The 11,618-nt window shown below is 39.0% G+C and overlaps 1 protein-coding gene across 2 annotated transcripts in view; it reads right to left on the bottom strand.

Annotated features, from left to right (window-relative positions):
* LOC131233375 (trafficking protein particle complex II-specific subunit 120 homolog) overlaps positions 1-10,742 on the bottom strand; it is a 55,961-nt gene extending 45,219 nt beyond the window's left edge. The window contains exons 1-7 of one of the 2 annotated variants that reach the window (XM_058230064.1): positions 10,237-10,366; positions 9,711-9,862; positions 5,866-6,072; positions 5,074-5,256; positions 2,618-2,727; positions 2,026-2,085; positions 1,520-1,811 (exon numbers count right to left, since the gene is read on the bottom strand). In XM_058230064.1, coding sequence (XP_058086047.1) covers positions 1,520-1,811; positions 2,026-2,085; positions 2,618-2,727; positions 5,074-5,256; positions 5,866-6,072; positions 9,711-9,713 — 855 coding nt within the window. In that variant the 5' untranslated portion in view covers positions 9,714-9,862; positions 10,237-10,366. Of the gene's footprint in view, positions 1-1,519; positions 1,812-2,025; positions 2,086-2,617; positions 2,728-5,073; positions 5,257-5,865; positions 6,073-9,710; positions 9,863-10,236 lie in introns of both variants that reach the window. The other variant, XM_058230063.1, reaches the window with a different exon arrangement.
* Between the last annotated feature and the right edge of the window lie 876 nt (positions 10,743-11,618).

Consider the following 11,618-nt stretch of genomic DNA (forward strand, 5'->3'; position numbering starts at 1 on the left):
TATCAATCAGGGCCGTTAGATCATTATGTCGCAATGGTATCTCCTTTTCAATGGGAGGTGGTTCCAAAATCAACTTCTAGGAAGACGTCTGGAGCAGCAACACTCCCCTTCAAACGACTTTCCGCTCCTTGCCCGTTTGTCTCCATTTGAAGGTGTTAAAGTGCCGGACTTATTTTCCTCCCGAGGTTCCTCTCTTTCTCGGTCTCCACTATGCAGGAGGGGTCTTTCGGATATCAAGGTGGATGAGCTTATCTTGCTTCTATTCCAGTTGTAGTCAATTATCCCGGCTGGGGAGGCCAATTCTATGATTCGGAAAAGCCATAGCTCTGGTATTTTCTCGGTGAAGTCCTTCTACAAGTCCCTTTGTGAAGGCGTTTGGGATTATTCCGACAAGCACGCATACTATTTCTGGTCTTACGGTGCACCCCCCAAAGTTGTGGCATTTACGTGGTTGGTTGGGAGGAAGAGAGTTCTCATGATAGATAATCTCCAAAAGAGATCTTTGCTCATCCCAAATATGTGTTGCATGTGCAAACATGATGCAGAGTCTATTGATCATTTGTTTATATTTTGGCCTTTCGCGGCTTTCATTTGGCATCATGTTCTAGGGACTTTTGGCATCCAATGGGTCTTCTCAGGTTCGATTCGTGATTTTCTTTGGGCGTGGCATGGGGGCAATGGGGGAACCAAAGACCGACCTAGCTTGGTCCTATTGCTGCCGGCTGTATGGTGGACAATTTGGACGGAAAGAAATAGAAGACGATTCGAGGATACCTCTCGTTCAGTGGTGTATGTGGCGGAGGGTGTTTTAATGTTGGTTGCAGATTGGAAAGATTTTTGTTAATTCCAGGTCTCCTTTCTAGTTGTGCAGCCTGCAGGCTGCCTTTTTGTTTCTTAGCTCTCTTTGTATTCTTTACTGCTTGCGTTTTCTGCGGCCTGTCTAATAAAATTCATCACCCATCAAAAAAAAATCATATCATGCACTGTACAATACAATAATTAATATCGTGTACAATAATGACAACATTGCTATTGCCTAGCATAGATATTCATTTGGCCAAAAGATAACCATTTATTGGAAACTAGTTAAAAAAACTTGGGTGCTCACCTTGCATGGAATATATTATATATGTTATCTCATAATATGTTGTTGTTGGACCTACCCTATAATTAGGTCCCAAGTATGAGATAGAATCATCAAGGATATTCTAGAGCTTCTCACTGTAGGACTACCATGTATAGAAAACCTAATCATATACATTGTATTGTATAAGTAACTTGTGTGGTCATACTTCTATCATTCTCTTTGCAAGGTTGGAACTAAGATTGTTTTTGTTTTTACCAGAACCATTATCCCACAGCACCAAAATATCAACCAAAGATATACATCACAATAGCAGAAAGTAAAGAAGTTAAGCAGAAACAATAAAACAATCACCAAAACTAAAAAGAGAATGAACAACAGAAAGTCAGATACATAAAACTGTTATTATTTATCCTATTGAAAGTTGAAACTCACATTGTGAAAGCAATTCGACTTTGAGTTGGTTCCTCTGCTTTGTACATGGTATGCCTTTGTGGTCATTGCCAAGACTTGCATAGCGCTGATAGCTGCCAAGCAGTTGTCTTGTTGCAAATACAATTGAGCAACCTGCCTTGAGAAAAAGGCAGCTTTCCGTTGATAACCAAGAGTCCCGAATAAACGAGCTATTTCAATATATAATATCAGGCGGTCACTGGCATCGATCAGAGACTTTGCACCATCGGCAGCACCCATCAACAACTCTACTACCTCCTTAGCCAGTCCTGACCTGTCAAAACCAACAACAGTAGAGATGCAGACAATACAAGTTTTGAACATATTCCATTGTTGCACAAAACAAGTACAGCTGAAAGGTCAAGTTAAGGAACATGTTGATTCATTCAGGGACAAAGAAATAAAAAGGAACAATGCATACAGTACACGCTTGGAAAATTTTAACAACGGAGTGAATCACAATGGCAAACGCATTTGCAGAACCTTACCGGCAAAGAAATCTAGCCAATTTCAAAGTAGCCTCAAGCTCAAAGCTCACCGTTGAAACTCTGAAAAACAAAGAATCAAAAGAGGAAACAAAAAATCAATTTGAAGGAATTTCAAATGCAAAGAAGAAGAGACTGCCCATGAGCAAAATCAAAGAATTTGCCATCATGTCAATAAATATGCTTCATATAAGATAACCACGCGTGTTCCATCCAGACACAGAAAATTATGCATGAACCTTAGAATGAACAATTTAAATCCAAGAATAACAAAAAAATTAATAAAAAGCAAATTAGCTGGAAGTGCACCAATCTTGTCTAGCATTGAAAAATGCTGATTCATGGATGCAGACTGAAGTTCTGTACTGTAATACCCCAATACATGGAAGAAAAAAAAAAAAAAAAAGAACCTACATCTCTATTTGTTACCAAAATATAACAAACAAAAATACTACTTTGGCCAATTAACTACAAAGGTTAAATTTGCTCAAATGAAGGAAAAAAAAAAAGGAACTGATCTGCAGGAAAAATAATAATAATAATAATAATGATAAAAGAGCTGCATAAAGAACAAAAACCAATGATGGTCAACTACCTTTGAACATTGTCCTGTATAAATGACCTTCTATAAAGCTGGATGACGTTATAATATCGGTACCTCACCTCCTCCTCTAAAACTGGATCTTTGTTTCCCACGCGATCTATCTGTTGAGGTTAACACAACATATCATACAAACTCCAAAAGTTAATATATTAACTAGTGTTTTAAATAGTGAATAGCATCTAACGTAGCATTCACCCCTCTGAAGTGTGAAGCTTAAGTTACATGGCATGTGCCACACGCTCTTTCTAAATTTTTAGTTAAGATTGTGCCTGATTGCACCAAAAGTTTCATGAAATTTTATGATATTTTGCACCAAATTAGTCTGATTAATGATGAAATTTAAGGACATTTGGTGTGACCAAACACAGCCTCAAATAATAGGAAAAAAAAAAAGGCAAAGATTAAGCATAAAGGTAAAGGAAGAGCAACCTAACTCACTTAATATTTTTTTTCTTGAACAGTAACACTACCAGGGATTGAAACCTGGATCACTCGCACAAACTACAGTCTCTACCAGTTCATCTAATGAGCTGGAGACTAATTTTTACTTGTATTATTTTACTAAAATCACTTGAATGATTAACTAATTTTTATTAAAAAATGAAAAATGTAACAAATCACTGAAAACGTGAATTAATTTTAATATTTTAGTGAAAAATACTTGTAGTGTAAGTACATAGTGTGTACCATGGGTTATGCGGTGTGTAGGGCATGCAATCAGTGTTTTAAATAGCACGTAGTGTATAGCGTGGCATTTGGCCCTCTATAGCATGTAGCGTAAGCTACACAATCCTCAATATTTTTTAATTAAAATAATAGAAAATATGATAAATTTTACAAAATGCATAATTTATATGAGTTCTTGACTACGAATCTGGATCATCAACCACTTATTTCCATGCAAAATCTCTCTCTCTCTCTCTCTCTCTCTCTCTCTCTCTCTCTCTCTCTCTCTCTCTCTCTCTGCCTTTAGACATCTCTAAGTGTGACTTCTTTTTTTATTTATTGAAACATCATAAATTCATGATATAGACCACAATTTGGATGGTCTGGATTGGTTTAATGTAGTGCCATGTGTCATAGGTATAAGTCATCACTGTTTTAAAATAAATGTTAAACTAACATAGAAAAAACACTTAAAAAATGAGATTTCAGGTAGCTTATGCTATCTATGCTACACACTACGCTATGCTACATGTAGCGTTCGCTACATGCACCGTAGTTTATTCCAGTGTTCGAACTATCGGTATCGCTACAAGTTTCGTTGGCCAGGGATATCGAAACAATATCGAAATCGTCAATAATATCATTGATAACCGGAAATGCAGGGAAACATGAGAAAAACGGTGGAATTTTCAGCATAACTTCAGGAGATGTTAAAATGTACATATTTAGAAATAAATAAAAAATTGTAAAAAGAATACACATATAACAAGTTTCCATTTAACGGGGCCTTGAAAGCATGTGCAGTTGTAAAAAATCAGTCCAACCATCCCATCTAGCCTATTTAACCATTCAACCTTCCATCCAAACATCCATCGATATTGCAAAATATCAACAACACATGATATTTCACCAAGAAATCATCAACAATTGGAAAGGAAACAAAAGTTTGTGGTCTCAATATCGCGCATGTTGCGATATCGATAATATTGAGATATTATTAATATTATTAATGACAAATCGAACACTACATACAACCATGTTCCCATGAAAAAATTTGAAATAATTTTTTTTTTCTAATAAACAAAATTTTGATGATATCAATACGTTGGCAATACTATTGAAATATCGTCGATACATTTATGATACAGGCATTACCTAGAATTTACATAGACGACAAGATTGGCAATACATTGGCGATATTGATGCATTGGCAATAGAAGCAACACCTAGAATTTACATAGTTGAAAATATTGGCGATTACATTAGCGATACATTGCTAATACCTGAAATTTTTTATACTACCATTGTTATCGGTAACGCTACCAGTGTTATCGGTATCGTTGAGCTGGAGATAAAGATAATATCGGAGATATTTCAATAATATCGGAGATAATTCGAACACTGGTTTACGCTATATACCTTGTCGCTTACGCTAGCAAGGAGTAACACTACGTAGCGTTTTCACTACGCTACGCTACGTAGAGTACGCTACAGCGCTACTGAAAACACTGCATGTAATGTAACATAGGCTACATGTGACTTAAGCTATTTTCATTAGCTATACTGTAGTGTAAGCTACACTACGTAGTGTAACCTACACACTACATAACGAAGCTATTTAAAGCACATTATTAACAAAGCATTATAGACTTCCTGATGTGCAATTTGAACAGCATCAAGTACATCTTATGCATGTATAGTTCAGAATGAATAATGGAGTAACAATCACAATAGGAAACCCTCTCCCTGTTTCACATTCCAAATTCAAAGAACGTGCCTACCAGTAACGCACAGACACTGCCTTCCAACGCTCCAGCATGCCAGAATACATCCCCTGTCAACCTGGCAAGCTCTATTGCGGTAGAATAGTGTGCATTGGCATCAACAGGCGAGCCTGCCAACAGGCAATAATCCCCTATGGTCTTCTGCGCACGACCAAGCCTCCGTTTCTTGGCTTTGATCACCTGCATTATACAAGAGAAATGCTATTTACTCATAGTTCAAAAACCTGAAAACTCAACTCATGTGCAGCCAGGTTGGGTCAACTCAAAGATTTGATCGAGTCTTTACACAACTCAATATTTGATAATAATATTTAAAATAACAGGGTTATTAATACATATTTGCTATAGGGTAGATAATATAAAATGGCAAGAGACAACAACAAAATCATGTTTGCTGTAGTGGTTTAATGGCTTGTTCCTCTTACTAGAGGTATGGTTTTCAATCTCGCTGCCCCCTCCATGTAATATTTTATTTACAAATGTGCTGCTTGACAAGGTGAGTGACTCAGCCAAGTCACGTCGAGTTAACAGAGTTATGGGTCAACTTGACGAGTCTCTCTAAAACTCGGTCAAGTAATATACAGAATCGAGTTTCTCACTGACTCGGCTCAAAATCTCGCCAAGTCAAGTTGACTCAGCTGAGTTTCAAGTTGAGTCAGCAAGTTTTAGGACTATGGTTTCACCACCAATTATTTACTTCAAATGTTTCCAAAGACCTAGTAGCTAGTAGGCATTCTTTTCATTCAAAAATACAGATAAAAACATCCTTAAAACAACTAAAGAATAGACCTCCTCCGAGCTGAGACTGGCTTGAGAATCTAAAGGTGTCTTCACAATAGTCCCAGCAGATTCTGCACGAAGAACCCACTTTTCAAACTCCATCAACAATGACGCAGCAATATCTTGCATCATAGTGAGCAAGTGGAACTCCTGAGTTTGCTGGTCTGCAGGAGGGAACAATATTATTTGATCCCCTCTTTTACCACCATCCTCTTGCTGTTTCACAAGACAAGGAAACCAGAGCTAAAAGTGATGAGTTACTGTGTGATGAATGGAGAGGTGAAAAAGCAAAATGGAGAAGATTCATGTAGAGGATTATAGGATCAAAAGAGGTGACAGTTTCTCAAAATCCAAATTCACAGAGTAATGAAATCCCTTTCAGTGAAATTCATCAATTTGAAACATGCATCAATGACACATTTGTCGAGTTTAGAGTCCATTTATTTGGTGCAAATATCTCATACAACAAGAATGTATGAACATGAGACACCCTAATCATTGCTTATTTTCAAGAGCTTTGCTACGCGGCTACACCTTGATGCATGTACAAGGCAGATCATGTACATGGCATAACTTGTACCTCCATGGCACACAATTACGAGATCCAATTCACCCATTAGAGGCGTCCCATATGCAGATGCATTGGCACAAGAATCAGGTCAGTCCACCAATCAGGTGGCCCGCAGTTTATGAACAAATCCATCACTGGAAAAGAGAAACTTGTCCAATATTTTCTAACCATTCTAATATCCTCTAACTAGTATACCTGTTTTCAACATTGTGGCCCACCCATTGAATGGACCACCTTGATTGTTGGGCGAGAACATCTACATGGTCAGACCCACCTGATGAACAGCTTGGATATTGCACCCATCTGCCATGCTGGCACATGAGTTGGCATGGAGATGGTATGCCTCATACATGTGTTGGCTTAGCAAAGCTCTTATTTTATTTGTTCACGAATCCTTTAAGTAGAATCCGACTCATGTAACAGAAGCAAAGACCAAAACCCACATGTCATTCAAACAATTATAACAATACTCTGTGGTTCACATGAACTGTTGATTTCCTTAACAGAAGAAAACCATGGGGATGACTCATGGAGCAGCAAGGTACATGTCAATAGAATCAACATCATGATTCAGAGATTGGGAAAGGGGGGAATATAAGCAAAATATATTATGGGTTTTGATAACTAAAAAAACTTCTAAGGCAATATAAAAATGTCATTGTGCTATTGACTGTTTCAAAGGTTAACATAGGTAAGCCACATGATAAAATTGTGTACCTTTGTAGCCAGATGGAGTGAAATGGCAGAACAGAATTCATGTAGCCAACCCCAATTAGTTGGGATAAGGATTATATGATGATGACGATGATTCACTTCCAATATACCCCATTCTGATTACAGCAGGTACATCAACATTTTACTCTTTCCATACATCTGGTTTATAAGTTACATACGATGGACTATGAGATAAAATAACTAGTCCTTCCTTCTATTTCTAGAAAAAAAAAAAAAAATTGTATATGACAAAACAACCAAGGTTTGATCTAGAGCTTCAAGTAGTCATGGAGAACACATGCTAGTATGAGGTCATTATCCTATTTGCTTTGTTAGAATGTCTTGTGACTTGTTTTACAAGCACTGAGTGTGGCTTTGTCATAGTGGGAAGTTGTATTAGTTACAATTTTACCTCTTTTTTTTTTGAAAGATAAAATTTTACCTTATTGATTAAGTGTATCTTAGCAGCTGTGCATCACTTGCTCCTAAGTGTACTCACCATAAATAAGCATTGATCCTGGATTTTGTGCTTTTAGAGTTTCCTCTCTCTGCACGATGCCAGAACCAGGTCCCAAAAGGTGATCTTTAACATTCTGGAATAAAGTTTGGTTGACCACCCATTCACGCTTGATTGAATCAGATATTCTTCTCATCTTTGGGAGAATCAGCATAAGTTTTTCTGGCAACTGAACGAAACTCGTCTAGGGCCTGACGGCCTAACCCCTTTTTTCTCGTGGAACTGCTTTGGTCCTCCTGTGTTGGCCCCACTTCGAGGAACTCCATTGGCAAAGGGGGTGGCTCTTCAAGTGATTATTGTGTTCAAGGTTGAGTTGAAAGTGTTTGCTTTTCTCCCACATTATGAACCTTCTTTAGGGTGTGTTTGGATGCACTATACGCAATCAGTAACCAAATTGTAATTTGATTCCTTATCGTTCATACTAATGGTCTAGGATCTTCCAATTGCTAGCTGCAATTTGAGGGCTACCTATCAAGGTTACTAATATCGGTATTATATTGGCTGGGCCCAAAAGCGATATGATAAAGGGTTGTATCAGACCATATCAACCTTGTATCAGCTGTTTTTTCTTCTTTTTTTCTTTTTTTGTTCCCCCCCCCCCCCCAAAAAAAAAAAAAAAAAAAAAAAAACCTCAAAAAATGATTGGAATAGGAAATTGTAAAACACCAATGTCTATCTATTTTTTGTTTTTAACGTGAATTTAATGGTGTATCAAACCATTCTTTGATAAGAATGATTTCTATCAGCTTGACCTGTTAAAAGTCAACTAAATAGGCCCTAATTGAATACAAATCAAGCATGATTTTAGTGAATTATGGCCATTTAGATTGAAATACAACAAAAGAAGGAAGAAAAACCAAAAAAAAAAAGGTGACAATTTACCCCTTCCAATTTTTTCCAAAGTAGTTCATTCCACTTCAATTCCTCATACCACTCAAATCTCATGTTTTGATCATCCAAATAGCCCTAGATCTAGTGAAAAACGAGTTTCTAAGCTTCCTCCATGGTTGAAATGATGAAAGTAGTGGAAGAGGAGAAAAACTGAAAATAAAAATTTCTGAAACAGAGCCTTTATGACTGTACCAATCTCCATTTTTTTTGTAACAGACCAATTCATCCCCGTATAGCATCGTAGGGGTGTCGATATGGTTACAATACACTAATGGGTCTACATTGTAGTTCAACTTCTGATGAAATCTAATCAAGGAAGAGCTCATTCTTGACCGTCCTACTCACTAGATTTTTAAGTCATTTCATATGAAAATATCGACATTAGCACAAGTCTTGTTTGTGGAATCAATGTCATCAGCATATTAGACTTTCTCCCGACAATTTGGGGCTGTTTCTAAACTGTAGATTGACAAAAGTCATTACGTAGGCTCCTGATGTAACCAAATGGCCACACATGCTAATTGAACAAGATTTGAAGAAAAAGCCTGCATCTCACACAACGCTCCGCACATGTGCACAAGAAAATGCCCACTTTCCTTTTTTAGCTTATATCTACTTTCCTTTTCTTTCAAATCCCTATATTAGAAAATTTTCTCTTTCTTTCATTCATATCTTTGTATTAAGCAGGAGAATAATTTTAGATATTTTCTTATTTAAGTATCTTCTTATTTTAGGTATGTTATTAATTAGAATGCTTTATTATTTAGGTGTTTTCTTATTTTCACAGATTTTTAGATTCTATAACTTTTATTTCAAATTGTAAGGTTTGATTATAAATAGGTCCTATGGCCTATGGAATAAGACAAGCTTATTAATATTCTCTTTATGAAATTTTCTTATACTCTACCGTAGACTGTTGAGCTTACTCACGGTCATACATTTGTGATCTCTAGCATTTGGATAGAGGATTGTTGGGTCTTTTCTCGCAATCTCTTTCTTTTCTTATTGATTTATTTGCTTTCCCTTTCTAGTTTGCATTAGCTCCCCACCAGACATCAACCTTTCTTCCTCTTTTAGACGGCTCTAGAAACGACCAACGCAGAGAGACTCACATCATCGCCGACGAATTAAAATCATTGATATAAGCTGGTGGAAGTGTACCATGCTCCTCCCGGACTATTGGCACTCACATCCGGACCAGCATTCTGTACAGAAAGCGCCTTCCTTTTAGTGATCCAGACCAATCATCTGATGCACCCTAATGTGAATCAGTGATGCTGCTGCAGAACATCCGCCAGCCACCCAAATAAATCCTGCCCATCCAATAATCCGCCCATAAATGGATGGTGGGAAAGAAAATAAACCAACGGGCCATGTGCAACAGGAAAAAGGTCCACCACCTGGATGCACGGAATTGTCCGATGGAGGAGATCATAAGATTATTATATCCATCCCACAACAGAATGCACACCCAAATGAAACCACTGGTCAGGCCAAGCATTGTATAAAATACATCTATAAGCTATCCTGGAAATCATAAAAATACATTCCGTGATCCAATTCTAACTGTTCCCAGTTGAACTCAACAATCAATCCTCGCCGACAATCATCAGCCAATCCTAGCCATCGATCACACAAATGATGAATTAAAATAAAATAAAAATAAGGAATCAGAAACCCAATGCACCTGAGAATCGCTGGGGCAGAAGGCGAAGCACCGCTGGACGAGGGAGGAGGCATATCCCTTGCACGCAGCGGAGAACTGATCGGCAACGAGATCGAGGTCGGGAGACGAAGGGCAGTGGCAGAGTCCGATGACGGCGAGGATCTTGCGTTCGGACTGGAAGTCCTCCCACGGGCTCGGTGGGCCACCACCGACCATGAATTTGAACTGTAGGCTGCCGGTGTCCCATGGCTGATGAGAGAAGGGGCTCTTCTGATGCTCCGTGTAGAAGGAGCTGATGGCGGAGAGCTCGATCTTGCAGTGGCGGACCAGCAAAGATACGTAGTCCCGCAGCTGGGGCTGCGGGATCGGGCCGATCGGCAGGACCGCGATGCGGATCATGCACCCGCTCTCGATGCTCACGTCCGGCTCCATTGCGGGTGTCGTGTGTCGGAAGAAAGGACGAGCGTGTCGTTTCGGGTCGAATTTCTCAGAGGAAATGATACTGAGACTCTCCAGGGATTTTGATTTCTGTCGTTGGAGAGGTAAAGGTGTAAATGGGCCGAAATGGTCGGGCCTAAGCCTGTCAAAGACGTACCCATTTCCCCTATCCAATAACCCTTTCCAAGCCCAGACCAGCCGGCCCGCTATCTAAGCATCATTCTCCAGTGTAGTTGTCACAATGGTCCGGGCCAGGTTAACCTTAGCTGTGCCCTAGTTTCCTGCACCTATCCTAGTAAGTAAAAGAGTTAAATGATCAAAGGTTTTAAATTGTAAGGAAAAGACTTAAATAATCAAAGGTTTCAAATAGTTTGATCTAAATGAACTTATCATATAAATGGTTTAGATCATTGAAGCCTGGCCTTCATTGCATTCAAGGAGATCCACTCATTATTCTCTTTGGACGATCGGTTCCTTTTGTACAATGGTGGTACGCTTGATGTCTTGGGTGATTGGACTGATATGGGTTATTCATCATTGGCATGAGCCCATACTGGCATAAACACAGGGCTAGATTTAACCGGGCAAGGCCCTTGGGCCAATCTTTAGGCCCAGGCCCATTTCCACCTCTGGTCTCCCTGTTTTTAGCCCATAGGGTCATTGGGAGCTTGGATTTGAAAGCATTGGATTTAACTTGGCCCATCGTTGGGCCAGATTTAGAGGCCCAGGCCCAGCAACCTACATGCCCATCATCATCTCTAGTCCCCCTGTGTTTAGCCCCCAAGTGATGTAGATGTAATGCAAGTTGGGGTTTGCCGGGGCTACTCTGTTGGGTTGAACCCTGAACTCGCTTGACTCGAGGGGTGACTCCAGGTGTTGAACCGACGAGTCGACTCAGACTCGTCCTAGTCTTAAACCATGTTCTGTGCAGGACATGACTCAAACTTAAAGGCTTCTGATCTGGG

The sequence above is a fragment of the Magnolia sinica genome, chromosome 18 (assembly GCF_029962835.1).
Source record: "Magnolia sinica isolate HGM2019 chromosome 18, MsV1, whole genome shotgun sequence".
Classification (NCBI taxonomy): domain Eukaryota; kingdom Viridiplantae; phylum Streptophyta; class Magnoliopsida; order Magnoliales; family Magnoliaceae; genus Magnolia; species Magnolia sinica.